Source organism: Onychostruthus taczanowskii, unplaced genomic scaffold, assembly GCF_017590055.1.
Source record: "Onychostruthus taczanowskii isolate IOZ18803 unplaced genomic scaffold, ASM1759005v1 scaffold110, whole genome shotgun sequence".
NCBI classification, from domain to species: Eukaryota; Metazoa; Chordata; class Aves; order Passeriformes; family Passeridae; genus Onychostruthus; species Onychostruthus taczanowskii.
Genome location: NW_024497630.1, coordinates 1696062 through 1713068, shown reverse-complemented (window position 1 = coordinate 1713068; position 17007 = coordinate 1696062). Strand labels below are relative to the sequence as shown.

The 17007-nt window shown below is 46.1% G+C and overlaps 2 protein-coding genes across 8 annotated transcripts in view; one reads left to right on the top strand and one right to left on the bottom strand.

Annotated features, from left to right (window-relative positions):
• Positions 1–1359, bottom strand: part of RANBP3 (RAN binding protein 3) — a 56588-nt gene extending 55229 nt beyond the window's left edge. For both annotated transcript variants that reach the window (XM_041422327.1, XM_041422347.1), the window contains exon 1: positions 1247–1359. In XM_041422327.1, the coding sequence (XP_041278261.1) occupies positions 1247–1268 (22 nt within the window). In that variant the 5' untranslated portion in view covers positions 1269–1359. The remainder of the gene's footprint in view (positions 1–1246) is intronic.
• A 12999-nt stretch (positions 1360–14358) lies between these two features.
• Positions 14359–17007, top strand: part of LOC121345790 (excitatory amino acid transporter 4-like) — a 39437-nt gene continuing 36788 nt past the window's right edge. For 2 of the 6 annotated variants that reach the window (XM_041423024.1, XM_041423041.1), the window contains exons 1-2: positions 14359–14640; positions 15794–15837. The gene's annotated coding sequence lies outside the window, so the exon portion shown is untranslated. The remainder of the gene's footprint in view (positions 14641–15793; positions 15838–17007) is intronic. The other 4 variants (XM_041423015.1, XM_041423032.1, XM_041423058.1 and 1 more) reach the window with 2 other exon arrangements.

Below are 17007 nucleotides of genomic sequence, written 5' to 3'. Positions count from 1 at the left end.
TAAGAGAACAAAAGAACCCATTAAAATTTATTATAAGGTCATTATAAAGGCATTATATAAATTAAGTACAGATGTTAAGTTTCTCACAAATAGTCATTACAGATTTGGCTACTACTATTCTTGAGACCACTTATCATGCCTCCTCAGGCACTGACAACTCACCTTTAGTCTAGAAGCCAAAGCCCAAGACATGCCACATCACAGGATTTTTAAACTTAAGTGTAACTGTATTTTTAGCTGTTTATAGGCTTCATCTTCAAAGGCTGCACCTACAATATTTATTTGCTTCCTGTTGTTTAACGTTAATATCAGAACAGTAACTGCCATTGACACAAAGTTCCAAAGTAAGAAACAGTCCTGAAAGAAGGGGCCTCACACACACTTTCATTCACCTCCCTCTGGGCATTTCTTTTCCTTTTCCATTAGCTGACAGGAATGATGAGAGACAACAGAGACAGCTGGGCAAACTGGCTTTTGCCAAAACACTGAGAGACATATGTCATTTCCAAAGGCAAAATATAGATACCCACTGCCACTTAAACACCACTGTACACACCTTGGGGCAGAATACCCAAACACTGCAGTATTGCAGTCCAGGTTCTTCTAATGCTCTTCGGAAAAAAAATGAAGCCACTTTACTAGCCCACCTCTGATGCTTTCAGCTCAAAAAAATATAATGCACCTACTACGATACCCTGCCTTGTTTTACAAAGCCCTTAAATCAATCCTTGAACTAAAGAAAGGATTAACACGAGTGTAAGCAAAGGAAAGATTTACAGTGGTACGAAAGCTGTGGACAATAACTTCAAAAAGCAACTGGACAAGGCGGGGCACAAAGCGGCTCAGAGCCGGAGCCAAGACACAGCGCTCGTTACCGCGCTCCAGGGGCCGTGCCCAGCGCCGGGCCCGCTGCCCGCGTTCAGGGAGCACCAGCCCCGGGCCACCGGCCCCGGCAGTCGCCGCAGCGCGAGCCCGGAGCCACCAACCCGAGGGAGGCACCTAAGGCCGAAGGCCCCAGCCTGGCTTCGTCCGCCCGCGCCTCGCGGACAGCGCGGTGGCCCGGCCAAGGCGCTCCCTTTGTCCGGCCGCTCGCCCCACTGGGACCGGGACGGCCGCGGGGAGGTGGCGCTCCCGGAGCGGCCCCTGAACGCGGATCGCAGGGCCAGGCCGAGCCGGGCTAGACTAGGCTCACGGCAGCGCAGGGCCGCTATGGGCCACAGTAGCGACGCCTGCAACTCCCGCCTACCTTCGTTCGCCAGGTCCGCCATTTTACTTCCTCAGCCGCGCCCACAATGCATCGCGCGGCCGGACGACGCCGCTCACCGCGGGCCCCGCGCGGCGCGCACGCCCCGATTTACGGCCGCTCCGGGACGGCGCCGCGCGTGCGCGGAGGGCGGGGCCGTGCCTCCGGGTCGGGGGCGGTGCGCGGTGCCATGTTGGTTCCCAGTCGGTTCCGCCGCACCGGGCGGGCGGTCTGGGCAGCGTCCCCGTGGGCCGACTCGTTACGGGGCCCCCGTTGGCCCATCGCTCCCTGTGGCCCGCGCACCGTGTGTACCGCGGCGGTCGGAGCGGGGCCAGCTGCCCGCGCGTCTCCGTCCCGTGCGCGGCCTTGCCCTCTGCTCCTCTTCCCGTGGCTGCGGAGCCCGGGCGGGCAGGCCGTGAGCTGCTCTTGGTGCCGCGTCCTGCGCTCAACAGCGCTGGCACAGGGGGTAGAAACTGAGCAATTAATGATTCTCATCTTACCCCTAGTGATTGCTTCAAGGTTCATTTAACAACGGCATGCGCAGTGCCTTTCATTTGGCTACATCCCTCACAAGCTATCACGCTAGCATAAGGCAGAATCCGAGGGCCAGGCTCCTGATTCCTTTTGTAAGTACCATGCATTGAAACCATCTGGTTTGCCTGCTAGGAGAATTGTCCATCAGGAATATAACAGGAAAACTGACAAAACTTGTTAGGAATAAATGAATGGCACTAATAAAAAAAAAAAAAAAAAAAAAAATTGGTTTGGGTTCTAAGGAACCTTAAAGCCTATCTCATTCCCCTCACTTCCACAGACAGGGACACTGTTCTCTAGACGAGTTAGCTCCATGCCACATCCAACCTGACCTTGAACACCCAGGGATGGGTCAACCACATCTCTGGGTAAGCTGTGCCAGAGCTTCGCTGGTCTACCAGCCAAGAATTTCTTGGCAATATCCCACCTAACCCTGCCCTCTTGCAGTGGGAAGCCATTCCCCCTTGTCCTGTCATTCTAGACTCCTGTCCAAAGTCTCTCCAGCTTTCTTGAAGGCCCTTTAGGTACTGGAACAGGATCTAAGGTCTCTCCAGAGCCTTCTCCTCTCCAGGTGAGCACCCCCAGCTCTCCCAGCCTGTCCCCAGAGCAGAGGGGCTCCAGCCCTTGGAGCATCTTGTGGCCTCCTCTGGACTTGCTTCAGCAGCTCCACATCCTCCTGTGGTTCCCCAGGGCTGGACGCAGCTCTTCGGGTGGGATATCACCTGAGTGGGGCAGAGGGCAGAATCCCCTCTTGCCCATGCTAGGCAATGAACCCAGCACAGGGTGGGTGTGCCAGTGGCCGGGGCATGTTGGGCTTCTTATCCACCTGCACGCACAAGTCCTTCTCCCCAGGCCTTTTCTCAATCCTTTCTCTCCTCAGCCTGTGTTTATTCTTGGGATTGCCCTGACACATGTGCAGGATTTGCACTTGGCCTTGTAGAAGTTCATAAGTTCCACCTCTCCAGCCTGTCCAGGTCTTTCTGCATGGTATCCCTTCCTTCCAGCATGTTGACCACACCACACAGGATACCTATTTTTAAATACAAAATACCTATCTGTAAGTAAATGTCGATCTTCAGCGTATTATGGAATATTTCCATAGATCAGGCAATACTCTTTGGAGTTTTGTGATTGCTAGTGCAAGATGCAGTATCAGTTTAATTTGCAAGACAGTGGGCACAGGAAATCCACGTGTTTTCTAAAGCATGTTAGGGACAAACTCTTACCTCACTTGCTAGACAAGCCATCTAGTTCAAGTGGACACCCAGCTGTATCTGGTATTCATGACCAAGAGAGGTTTGTTAAGGACTTCCTCCAAGCACAAGAACAGTCTGTCCCAGGAATCAGAGGAGTAAGGAAATGTGTTGGGAGACAAACTTGGTAAACATAGAACTTGTGAATGAACACAAAAAAAATTATACATGGGATTGAAGCAAGGACAGATTACTGAAGTGGAATATAGGAATATTTCTTCAGCATGCAGAGATGGTATGAGGAAATCCAAAGGTCAACTAGTGTTGACACTGCCAAGGGACTTCAAAAGCTTTCCTGGTCATACTTTCCACCAAGTCAGTTTCACCAAGCTCAGGTCTCTGAGCTTTGAGACAGGATTCAGAGACAAGATCTAGTCAAAAATCTCTTGAGAAGTCTCAGCCCACCTGAGTCCATGGGATCCAGAGGGCTGTGTGGGAGGGGGCTGAAAGCTGGCTGATGTTACTGAACAGACACTTTCCATCAGCTTTAAAAGATCCTGGAGACCAGTGAAGACCAGTCTGCATTCCAGGGGGCACTTTAAGCAGCAGGAGGCTCTGTTTAACCTCTCACTCTCCAGCTACCAAGGCAGAAGAAAAATACCATTAAGAGTCTTGCTTTTCACCTGAGTTGGGTCCTGTCATGCTTCCCTGTTTTAAATGAACTTACCACTAGTCAATAAGCTACGTGGTCCTCAACAAGTCATCCCTGTTTTCCCTGAGGGTAGAGGTCCAGCCATGGATTCCACAGATATCTGGGGCTGCAGCATTTTTCATTTGATCCCAGATGACTTAAAGCTGACTTTAGCATATCCTGTCATGACCTGAGACTTTGAATAGCTTTGCAAGATTTTTTTTATTTTATGCATGTCTACTGGGAGCTTACAGGGCTGGACATTAGTGCTGGAAGCTGCATGATGTCCACATGGCAGCCTGAGTCTGTGTGTGGTTCTAGACCTTGTCTGTGCCTTTTCCCTGGAGAACATTTGTTGCAGATAATTTGCAGAGAATTTAGCCAAAAGAATTAGCATGTTTCTATTCACACAAGAACTGTAATTTTCAGGAATATACAGCATGGCTGACTTAGCTCCAGTCTTCATGGAATTAAGTCCCTTTCCCAAAGCAGACATGTCCTACAAACTGAGCCAAACACTAGTCTTGAAAAGTGAGAGTCAGAGTAATTACTTATTATGTGTCTAAAAAACAACAATTACTTAAGTACTTATTCTGATACAGATATCCATTACAGAAAATTTCATTTTAGAACATTAACACCTATTAAACCGATAAGAAACTGTGAACATGCTTTTATAATGAAAATGTTGGGCAACTTTAATTATAGGAATTGCTGTCCTGTGCTTCTCTAATGAATATGTGGTACCAGCATAGTGAGTGATGTGACCTGTTTAAGGGGAGTGTTTTAGAAATAATGTACCTCAGAAAGCTGCAAACACTGAAGAACCAGCAGGTCACAGTGTATTCTCTATTAATGTTCTAATTAGAGCCCATACTTCTCAGAATCATTAACATAAGAGAGGAAAATTAACAGTTTTATCCTAACAGTATTGGGAGGTTTCTGATTGTGATTTAATTTACCTTCAAGTAAATCTGTAGTAATACCAGGATTAATGTGATTCTGCAATTTATTATTTCAATAAAAAGTAAACTCCACCTACACCAACTTCACAGTTCTTGTGACTTTTAGAAATTAATTACAAGAGTTATCTCTACCCTATGAGCTTGTCAACTTGCTGATATAACTAGAATCTATTTTGGGTGCATGCCATTAAGATACTATAAATGCCATACTTTCTGATTAGTACTATTGTTAGGTCAGTATTTCTAAGGGGACATGGCCTAAAAGTCACTATGACTTTGACAAATTAAATATTTTTCCACAGCTGAGCTCTCAAAAAAAAAAAAAAAAAAAAAAAAAAAAAAAAAAAAAAAAAAGGCAAAAAGCCACCACCTCACAAAGAAAACCCCAGCCAAAACCAACCCACTGTGTTTGAAGACTTTCTGCTTCTGAGAGCATCATTTGGATGGACTCAGACTCTGGAGCATTCACAGTTGTTCCATAGCATGACAGTGGCATTTTGATCAATTGTCATAAGCATTCATCAGCAAAAAAAAGAAACAGATGCTCTAGAGTGAAGACAGCACCACAGGTCATCGCTGTCTCATTTCTAGCTTTACTGCTCTATCAGTGTCCTGGACAAGAAGGCAGTTTCTAGATGCTCACACCATGTAGGTCAGTTAATATACTGTGTTATCTGCTTCTGGTAGCAGACCTGGATCAAGCACAAAGTTGTACCTGAGGCCTCCAGAGGTCCGTTCTACCCACATCTCTATGATTTTCAGCAGTACAGTTATTAATTGGGAAATATATCCAGGACTTGGTGTAAGTTAGGTTCTGCTGGAGTTGATTCAGTTGAAACCTATTTTTTAACTTGTTTCTGAACTGATGAAGTTATTTCTCAGATAACTCATTCCTTACAGCATGGGGGAGCTGGCAAGGACAAGCAACCTTAAGAGGAATAAGGCTTCCTTTTTCAACAGCAGCATGGATTTATGTCACACTCAACTAACCAATGTCACATGCTTTCCCAGCTGCCAGACCATTTCTGTGGGTCTTACAGATCCACTTCCGAATATTTTGTTAAGGTCCTGCTCTCTCTTGTGGCAGCTCACACCTCCTGTGACATCATGACCCTGAGCCAGAAACTGCTATATTAATGCTACTGGGGTGACTCACTGGGTGAGTGCTTGAAAACACTGGCCAAGCCACATATTTTCAAACACTTGTTTGCTGGAAATTACAACAATAAAGAAAATACATCTGTTAAGCTGCTTTCAAGCAACATGCAATGTGAAGCCAGTAGTTCATCCCTGGAAACTAATAGCTGCATGTCATCCTAACCAAAATTAATCTGTGTGGGGTCAGCCACGCACCCCACATCTGAGGGTCTTTAACAACATGACAGTGATGTTGGTTACTACCATTAATGTTTTCAGAGGTTTTAACTCAGCAGGGGATTTCTTAGGAAGCATTTGTTTCCTCCTTTGTGAGGACTGAATCATAATTTTTTCCCTGAGGAAAGAGAGCCATCAATCTTCCTCCAACTGTAACGAAAGACATCATCTCATGACAGTTTTGAGGAACCAACCAGCTACACAGCCTAGACCTTGTCTTTGGCATCTAGTGCAGTTTCAGAGGATTTTCAGGTTGTTATTAAATTCAGTTCATTCTAGTATCCTCATCGGCAAGGATTTACAATAATTTCAGTGTGAAAATTCACAGGGTAAAATACTTGCTAAAGTGGAATGATCAATATGTCCTGTGAGTGAATTGATTCATGAGTGAAGCTACTCACATGCTCGACACACTCTAGAACTCAATCTGGCTTTATAAAAATAAGGGGATATTTGGGGGCTTACTCAGTTGAAATTGTATGCAATTTCAACTGCAGATCTTATAACAGCATGGGCCAAGGCACCAGTGACAAAAGGGAAGGTTTTTTTTCTATTAAACCCTTTGCATGTAACCAAAAGCCCAGCTGAGTAAAACTTCAAAATTTCAGTGGTGTCCCGCTGGCACACAGCTCTGCTCATCCAGGCATCACTTAAGGGCTGCTGAAAAAAGCAGCCTGGTGTCCTTAGGCCATGGCATAGTCCTCCTCCCTGGCTGTGGTGGGATCTCCAGCACCCACTAGATGGTGATCTGGGATAACAAGAAGGAAGCTTACGAGGCCCTGAGAGCAAAGGATTGTTCGACTTGAGGGACTGAAGGGATTTGTCAAAACACAAGACCTAGGGGCAAAGGGCTAAAAACACTACAAAGAGGGTCATTAAAGCGACCTTCCTGATGTTTTTTCTCAGAGGAAGCAAGCTGGGTTTTTACAAGTTGTGGCTTGCTTCTAGCAAAGTGCACCTGTGCAAGGGCAACTAAGTCCACTCACAAATACAAAGAAATGCCTTAGAAGCATTCACAGTCTAAGGTTCACTTCTCTAATTAACTTGCAATGTCAGTGCTGCTCCTGAGCTGTGACTCTCCAGGCACACTGGCCCAGGACTCTAGAGCCTGAAAGCATGAGCAAGGCTGTCAGTAATTAGGGCTATTCAGGGCCTGAACTAAAAAGCTGAGAAATCTCTCTCACCACTCTCCCACTGCATTGCTGGGAAACCCTGGCAGTTTGAGCCTGTTCTTGGCACAACCTAAGACCTGAAATGCAAACAGCATCTTCCTCTGCAGATACCACAGTGTGCAACAAAAAGGGGACCTGCACTCCCATTCCCTGGCAGGACTTGGGAGCATTTTTTTGCTAGGACTTGGTTTCTTCAAGTGATTTCCCAAGCTGGTGGAACAGTACTGGTATATGGACTGAGGTGGTATTCTCACTGAGGTGATCAATCTCCATCCTTGGAGAGTTTCAAATTTAACTGTATCAAGTTTGATTGAATAACCTGATCTAACTTTGCAGACAGCTTTGTTTCAAGCAGGAACTTAAAGTACAAAATGTCTTGGCCTACCTATACCTTTCTGTGTTTTTGTGATATATTTGATTTCTTTCACTTTCTTTGAAAAGAGCAGTGCAAGTAGAAGGGGAAGAGGAGATGGACAGTTATAACTGCAACTCTTCGTCCATCTAAATAGGATCAATGTGCAAAAACACGTGAGAGCACATTTGTGGTGTCTGATCTCCGTGCATGCACATAGCCCCAGCTTCCAGAGACTGGTGGCTTATATTTACTGGAACATTCTTCCTTCTGAATATAACCACTAGATGGGGAAGCAAGCACTTGATTTTTCCCAATTTCTTACTGAAAAATTTTACTTCCATGGCTGTAGCTATGCTTATACAATTCACTGTGTTCTCACCTCTCTGTTTAGCATCTCTGACTGGGTACCTGATTGAGTACCTTTTGTTGTAGCACCTGACCTCAGGATTTCAGCCTATCAACATTTAAAGAAGGCTCTACACAAGACCACAGAAGAAACACCCTAAATCTGGAAGTGTATAGTCATAGAATCACAGACAGGTTAGAGTGAGTAGGGACCTTAAAGCCCATCTCATTCCATCCCATGCCATAGGCAGAGTTTCCATTAGACCAGATTTCTCCAAGCCCTGTCCCACCTGGACTTGAATACTTCCAGAGATGAGGTAGGCACAGATTCTCTGGGCAAACTGTGCCAGGGCCTCATCACTCTCACGTGAAAGAACTTCCTCCCAATGACTCAGCATTATCTAAATATCTCCTCTTTTAGTTTAAAACCATTCTCCCTTGTCCTATCACTATCTGCCTGTGTCTTACAAGCTCCCTTTAAGCACTGAAAGGCTGCAGTTGAGGTCACCCCAGGGTCTTCTTTTCTCAGAAGTCTATGAGGCAGCCAGTTTATTTCAGCTTGAGCTGGTGCGTCCAAAGAGGGACCCTGAACAGCGCAACTCCTGGGCTTTTATCTGCTCACAGTCTGTGCACCTGACCTTCACATGCTCTTCACATGCTCTGTACATGCCTCTTGGTCCAATGGCAATTTATAATCTGGGGTCTTCTAACACCTCATTGGATTCTTTCTTCACGTCCACGTGGGCAGACCATTAACTGCTCTCTCTTCCAGCTTGGGGTAACCTTGGGGCCCTCCAGGGCCTCAGCTCTTATCTGAAGATCTCCAGATCTCTGTTTCCTCCCCTGCTCAGCTGTTTATGTTCATGGAGTTCATTTACAGCTCACCTCAAAGTCAAGCTTTGAGCAGGGCCCACTCATGCTAAACTGTAATCAAGTTACAATTAAACTTCAACCTACACAATTAATTTCTAATATCCTATAAGTAAACTTTACTTCTCAACAGACCACATACCTCTGGCTGTGGACTCCAGCCAATTTCTTAGCCACCTATCCTGGTTTCAGATAGCACTGGGTTAATTTTTTGCAGTAGCCAAGAGAGGGTGTGGCTAAGGTCCAGATGTTATTTGACACAAAAGGGACACTCTCTCTGTCTTGTCCAGGGAAAAGGGGTTCCTTCCAGCCAAGAAAATATGGTGACAGAATGGTCTGGTATGGGTTTTTTTGGGGGGCTTGCCATGTGAATAATTTATTTTTCTTGTACCTTTTGTTATTAATATTGTTGTTGTTGTTAATGCTCTTATCTCACTGCTGTTTCCAGTAAATTGTTCTTATGTCAACCCATGATCTTTGTCTTTTGAGCCTCCAGTTGGAGGGGGGTGGAGGGGAAGCAGTGCATAGTGTCAGCAGGAATACTAAACTGAAGAATACCATTCTTACAGCACAACACCACCAAACAGTCCACTCTTCAAATCCATGTCTCCCCACTTTGGAGATAAGGATGCCATGTGGGACCATGTCACAAGCTTTACAGAAGTCTAGGTGGATAAAATTGGTCATCTTCCCTTGTCAGTTGTTGCAGTAGCTCCATCATAGAAGACCACCAAAGTGGTCAGACATGACTTGCCCTTGGTGAAGCTGTGCTGGCTGTCTTGGGTCAGCTCTTTGTCTTGTATGTGCCTTAATATTGCTTCCATGAAGATCTGCTCCAGTCCCTTCTGTATGAGGGACTGAAGATGTGTCTAAGCCTGCCATATTTGGTCTGCTGTTGTGTACATTGACAAGATAACGTAGAAGACATGACTACCAGGTCAGTAAGTTAGTTAGTAAGACTTTAACCTTCAGAAATGAAACTATGTATCAGTCACCTGGTAAGGGATTCAACCTGCAAAAGGGGAGTAGTATACAATAAAGCCATTGTTGGCATGGAGGTGTTATGGGCTGTTGTAACCTCATCTCACACACTAGCCCTGTGTGAGATGATGTTGAAACTGGCCGCACCTGAGGAAGAGGTATAAGTATGGTCCTGGGGTGGAGGGGAGAGGAAGACATGATGCAAAATGGTTTAATCCAGGGAATACTCTGCAGGTGTGCTGCCTCCCTACCCCTCCCATTCAGGAGCCATGCTCCATCTCCTTCTCTGTTTCAGCAGCTTCTCTAGAATCCAGGGGCCGGCATGTATTAATTGCTAGTGCGACTAATAAAATTAATTTGCTTTGCAATTCTGAGTGCTTCTTGAGTTTTTGTGCATGAGCATCCTCCCAAACTTGTAACACCTTCTCAGGGATAGAGGTGACAATCACTGGTACAGAGTTCCATGGGTCAGAACAAAGTTAATGTTCTTGCAGTGGCTATGAGGGGGCAGAGCCTGGAGCTGTGTGGGGGTGCCCGGGTTGTTATTCTGTACCATCCACTTCACATCAGGGGAGGTGGGGTGAAGTAGGGGATGCTAATTTCTGAGAAAGAAGGAGCCAAAAGGTGGTAGGCCCAGGGGCCGTTTTCTTCATTGTCTCAGAACCATGCAGCACCTGCTGGATTGGTTGGTTGGTCAATCAGCACTTTTTAAAATGTAAATCACCCTCTTTTTGTATACTTCTTTTATTAAAATTGTTGCTGTTACTGTTCATTTTCTCATCACATTACTGTTTCCAGTAAATTACTGTCTCTGACTTTTGTTTCTCTCTTATGGGAAGGGGTGAAGGAGTGTGTAAGGCTGTATAAGGCTGAATTTCCAGCTGGGCTTAAAAGCGTGACACCTTTTTAAAAATAGGATTGATGTTTTCCTTTTTCACTGGGACTTCACCTGACCACCATTTTCAAATAGGGTGGAGAATGGCTTGGCAACTACATCAACCCTCAGGGCCTTGGGATGCATCTAATCAGGCTCCATAGATTTGTGCCTATTTAGTTCCATCAGGTGGTCTCAGACCTGCTCTTTGCTGATGGTGGGAGGGACGCTGTCCCCCAACCTTCACCCAGAGGTTCAGCAACTTGGGAGAGGCAGGAAGTCCAATGGCCAATGGAGTCTGAGGTAAGGCTGTGCATGGCTTCAGGTCTCTGCAGGTTGTACAGCAGGAGAACAACATACAGGGAAATTATTAAACAGACAGGCTTGCTGATAACACCTGCAAACAATAGATACCTTGGGTCTCTTCAATCTTTACCTTCATTAGGTAAGATCCTTCAGCAGCCTGGAACATAACAAAAGCAGTTGAGGCCTGTCTTAGCTTCAATCTAGTACTTGAAAAATACCATCAACTACAATTTGGAAAATTGGAATTACAGACTCTGGACATTTAAAATTGTGATGCATATTAAGGAGGAAATAAAAGTTTCGGGGGTTGGTTGTCATGTGCCTCATGACCACTGTCTGTCCCAAAGGCTGTTTCTAGTTTGGGTTATCCAGTGTGACTTTTGCTACAAGTTTGTGATTAGGCAGTTAGAATATTTTCTTGGGAAATCACTGAGTATTGAATTCCATCTTTTATTCTAAATGGCATCTTTTCAGACTTGAGATGTTAGAGAAACATCTGAAGCAAGCAGAGTATGAGGTACACAGATGAAGCCATCTGACTAAGAATGGGGATCTGCATGTTCAGCTATGGCTCCGTCTCAAGAACAGTATTTCTTCCTCTGGCCATGCTGGGCAGGGCACTCACTACACCTTTGCCAACAAGGGCACTAGACCGATGTTAGCCGTGAACTGGAGTGACCCTGACCCCTCTCAGGACCCTCCCTGATCAGCTGCAATTCAGCACAGGCTTCCCATGTGTTTGTACTTTTCCAGTATTCAAACACGCTTCCTTGGTTAACACCATGGCAGGCTTAGCCTCTGGGGGCATTAGGCATGGACACAGCAGCTTTCTGCTCAGCCAAAGTGGACAGGCTATGCATATGCTCTCACACCGGGAAGCACGAAGGGTCAGGGTGCTGGAAATGCTGAGGTCAGGGTGTGGGGGAAGATCCCAAGGTACCACGATGGCAGCATGCCCGCTCTAATTTCTCAAATCAATTTTCTTTATGGCTGCTGGAGAAGGCAAGTGCAGAGAGCCCAGATAACTTTTCAGAAATCTACCTTGACACTGCTCTTGCCACCACTTACACCAGCACATCTTATCTTCAGGAAGATTACACAGTAGGCACTGTGCAAGAGATGTCATGCTGGAGATGCAATGGGGGAATATCAGCATGTCAGAGGTGTACAGGAAAGGAATATGGTCAGTAATGAAAATCCTGCAGTGACACAGACAAGCAACAACATCAGCTTCACTGACAAATTGGGACTAGCTCCTGCTCCCTGCCTCTAAAACTTTATTCTGGGGCCAAGCAGAGGCATAGCAGCAACATACCACCTGGAATAATGCAGGCACCTTGCACCACTCAGAGTAGATGGCACCAAATATTCCCGGCCAGTTTATATCCTGTGCTCCTATACTGGAAACAAGAAACCAGCAATGCTGCATTTGCCACCTCTGCCAGAAAACAGCACCTTACAGGGAGCTGAACTGGCCAGTCCTCTGCAACTTGCCCTTACATTGGCAGACAAGAGGGGTCTGCCAATGTAAGCAGAGGGGTCATTGCATGGAATCCCCTCAGCACCAAAAAGCCCCTTAGCTCCACTGAAGCTTCCAAAAGGCTCTAAAATATGGAATAGGCTTCCCTAGGGGAGGAGCTGCAGGGTTAGACAGCACAGCTTTTTGCACTCCTGTCTGGGACTAAGAGTGGGGGAGTTTTTGTAACCATAATGACTGATTCTCCAGCAAAAATACCTTGATCTCTGCAGTTCAGTAAATACCACAAATACTCACATTGTTACATGCTTTGCATATCCGTGCCCATAGCAGTCACACTCCTTGCTCCCATTGCCTCACATGGACGGGGTGTCACTTCCCATGCTGGATGTGAACGATGGTCTGTTTCCTTCTGCATTATGTTTGCTGGGTGTCATCTCAGATTAAAGGAAGGTGAGTTACCCTTTTTCCAAGCTATGTGCTCATGTGTAAACTAGAAATGAGAAAGTGCTAGGGGGGACAACAGAAATTTTCAGATGTGAGATTTATGCAGAGGAGGCAACTGTCTCTGTACAACAAAAAGGTTCCTGAAATACGAAAACATGAATTTTGATGTAAACAAGACCCAAAGGGAACACTTTTGCTGCTCATTTTTAATTAAAAAAAAAAAAAAAAAAAAAAAAAAAAAAAAAAAGCTTTCAGGACTTTTAAAGTTTTATGTAAACACACTCAAAATGTACTATCAGCCTCCTTCCTCAGCTTTGCCAAACAACCTTACACAGACTTTCACAGCAATATTGTACAAATCTAGTATCAGTATCCAGCAGTCAAACTTTTCATGTTTCAAAGCAGAATAAGTGAGCATTTTCTACAAAGATTATTCTGATTATTGTTGCCATTCTACTGATGAGATCCATCAGCTTCCAGCAGATCAGAGCCACAAGTGTGTTTATGACAGCTGGCCCATGCTCTTGATACTTGTTTATTTCTAGAGCCAGAAAGGAAATGTTTCAAGTGGAAAATTAGGCATCTAAGATGCAGGGCAGTGGTGGACCTTCCTCAGGTATCGTTCTTCTCTGCAAAGTGTCATTATTGACTGCCTTGTACCTCACTGGCCTAAAATAATTAGAAACACAAAACTGCTGAATGATTGAGCCATTCCTTCCTTGCTAATAGTGTGATCCTGATGGAGGTAGGAAGGCTGCAAATGATATGGCCGTAATAGTGAAGGCAGGCTATGAAAAGTGCAGAGTAGCGTGGCAGATTGCTTCATTGGCTTTCACCCACAGTCAGGTCTGTGGAAACTGATTCCTCCAAACTGGCAGAGAAGCAATTGTGTGTAAAATCTCACTATGAGAAGCCAGTGTCCACAAAGGAGACAGAGGAGTCCTGCAACTTTATTCAAATAAAAAAAGGAGAGAGTCCACTGGGACATATCCTCGTGGGGTCTCTCTCAAAATTTTGGAGGCCTTAGCCTCTCTTTTTTATCCCAAACTCCCGGCCGCATGTTGCCCTCTTCCTTTCCCCATTGTCTGAAGCACTAGGAAGGTAGAGCCTTCCCGAACTGCCTATCACATATTCCCCCTTCAAAGTGTCATTTTACCCCAAAGTTCATAAGTTCAGGCTTGTGCTGAGTCCCTCACTTGTCTGTTTCAGGAGCTGGGCTGTCTGGACTCCATAACAAACCTGCTTCTTGAAGTTAGGGGATAATTAAGACCCATTTCAAATACTTCAACCCATGGAATTGTTTAAAAAGACATTAGCACACATTTTCCGTATCAAGGCCTCCTGACTCGTGTTTGCGCCCTGCCGCTGCAGCCCGGCAGAAGCCAGACGCTACGGCCCGGCATTTCCCCGAGCCCTACGCGTGCCGGCTGCAGCCGTGCCGCTCTCCGCAGGGCCCGCGGTCCGCAGCCGGCCCGACCCCCGTCCGCCCGGCCTGCGCTGCGGCCCCGCGCCGGGCTGCAACGGGGCCGCGCTCGCCGGGGCCAGAGGAAGTCACGGGCACAAAGAAGGAATAAGGAACGAGCTGTGGATGTGCTGCTTGTGGCTAACCCCTCCTCTCCAAAGGCTTTCTTTCCATCTTCAAAAGCTCGGTGCCCGGCGTTACCCTGCAGTTGGAAGTGGGCAGAGCCTGTCATTCGACCTGAGCAGGCAGAGCTTGGTTCCTGAAAGAGTCTGAACAACCCCCTCCCCCCGAGCCCTCCACAAGCTTTACTCCAGGTCTACAATTTGAAGATATGGTGAGCACCCTGTAAAGGTAATACTCTGCTAAATTTTGCATTAAGACTTTGTTAATCATACAGGAGATCCCAAATGTGGACAGGGTTCCTGATCCGGGGAATCATTAAAGATGTTAGGGGACTTGAAAGGATCAAAAATTCTCTTTTTTGTTTCTGGTTTTCAGAGATTTAGTGCATTTCCCACCATCACAGGAAGAGGGAAAGAGGTATCACTAATATAATTTGTCCTTACAGATTTTACATGAATCCAGGTTTTGTGAACAGATGTTCATACACTTCTGACCTTCAAGAAGTAGCTTTGCTCTTAGGCTGTAAAGGAGCTGAACTGCCTAAATCAATATATTGGCTGCGTCACTGCTTTCTATCACTATTTTACATATTCTCTGACAGCTATGCAAAATATATATTTTAACCAGAACTCAGTATGCAATTTTTTTGTGCTCAATGCCTGCTTGGTTAGACTGAGCAAGGACAACTTCTTTAAATTTCATTCTCTTTTCTGACATCACATTTTAAATTATTTGATTTGGAAAGTGTTAACAGACCTCCCCATCAAGTGGTTTTTGAGACAATGTTTTAAACACGTGGATGAAACATATACGCATATAAAACCTCATCCAAGGGAAGCACATAATGGAATTGACACCTTACTGAATAACCTTGTTACTGCGTACCTAAATAAGATCCCTCAGAGAACACGTCTTTCCTGAGGCTCGTTCCCTTTCTTGGCAGTGCCTAAGCATGTTTCAGCTACAAGGTGGACGACTGGCCTCCCCCGACCCCCGCCGGGATCGGGATCGTTTGTGGAGGCACTTGCTCTGCATTTCCTCTGCCCTGCTGTGATCAGAGGCAGTGGGTGCCCTGTGGCCATTAGCAAGTGAGGTGCTCCATGGTACGGGAGTGTTAGAGGGAACAATCTAAATAATGTTATATGTTAATAATGAATACTTTATTTGCTGCTTTTGTATCATTTCATCGCATAGCGTTGCAAGGGAACCAGCAATAGTACATTCACAGTGTGTAGCACAGATGCCAGGATTTCCAGCTGTGTAATTCCCGTGGGGTTCATTCCCACTGGTTAGCACTGGCTGTACACTGGTGACCTGAGTGACATTGTAGCACAAGGCTTTTCTGCCCAGGCACTCGCACGCTCTTCTCGCCTCTTCACAGGGAACTAAACCAACCTGCCGTGAGCACAGCTGCAGATTAGAGAGGTAAGAGTGTGTTTGTGTGTGGAAAAGCACCGGAAAGAGGGGCAAATAAATCAAAGGGAGAGCACACAAAGGTTTTCAGACCATCAGCCAGGATTCCTTCATTCTTGAAAGGCTGGCGTTCATTAGTCACTTTATCATTCATGTCTTTAAGTAAGAAGAGTCTGTAAGTTTGACCAATTTTACGAGAGGTAACAGGGTTTGAGTTAACCGGGGATGAGATGTCCAGAGCTGATCACTTAGCAGAGGTGCAAGGAGTGCAAGCATCAGGGAACAGGTTTCTTGTGCTCAGCATGGCCAGAGCTGAAGGAGAGGTCTGTTCTGTCGGTCCCCATGCTGGAGCCTCACCCTTCATGTTGCACTGCATTGTCTGTCAGCAGTGCTAAAAAAATATTTCAAAGCAGAGCAAAGTGTGCAAGATACTGTCCCAGAGGCACTTCTTATCACAGTGCTAAAAGAGGGCTGAGCAGATAGTGTAGGTATCCTGGCAAATGTACACAATTCATGGGACCAAAGCAGAGCAGCAGCCTAGTAAGCAGATAAAGGCACTGCTGGTTTGCTTCCCAAGTTCTTCAGCATGGTGTGCTGTAATGAAGAAGAGTGGAATTTTCCATCTGGTTAATCAGACTTTGCGTGCCATCCTGCCGTCTCCCCACCATCGATGCTTGCAGATGCCCATTTAGCTGCAGGCTATGAACGGTGAGATTTCTCAGGGGCTTCTCCTAGGTCAGGAACAATCACTGGAAAAGTAGATCAGGGAGCTCACAGAGGAGGTGGCCTGATAAGCTGGGAACGTGCCTTCCCTTTGGCTCAGTTTCTGTAATGAGCTGTGAGATAGCTTGTGTTGCCTCTGTTGACAGCTTGCAGCCAGCACAGCACCACTCCAAGCTTTTCTGAGCAAGGACTTGAGACCCACATGCCTGCCTGAGCTCAGCCTAACACCTACAGGCATCTGGGGCCACCTCATGACCCATATGCTTTATAACCCATGAGAAGGGATGGGAAGAAATCTCCCTGTGTGGGAATTTGGAAAGGATGCTTGCTTGGAGGCAGGAGTGTTCCCATATACTGTGGCTACCTATACATGACTGTGCTGTGTGCTGGCACAGGACAGCCAGCTTGGAGCACCCTTCCCATCTATGGAGACCTTCCGAATCACAGCCCAGTACTGTC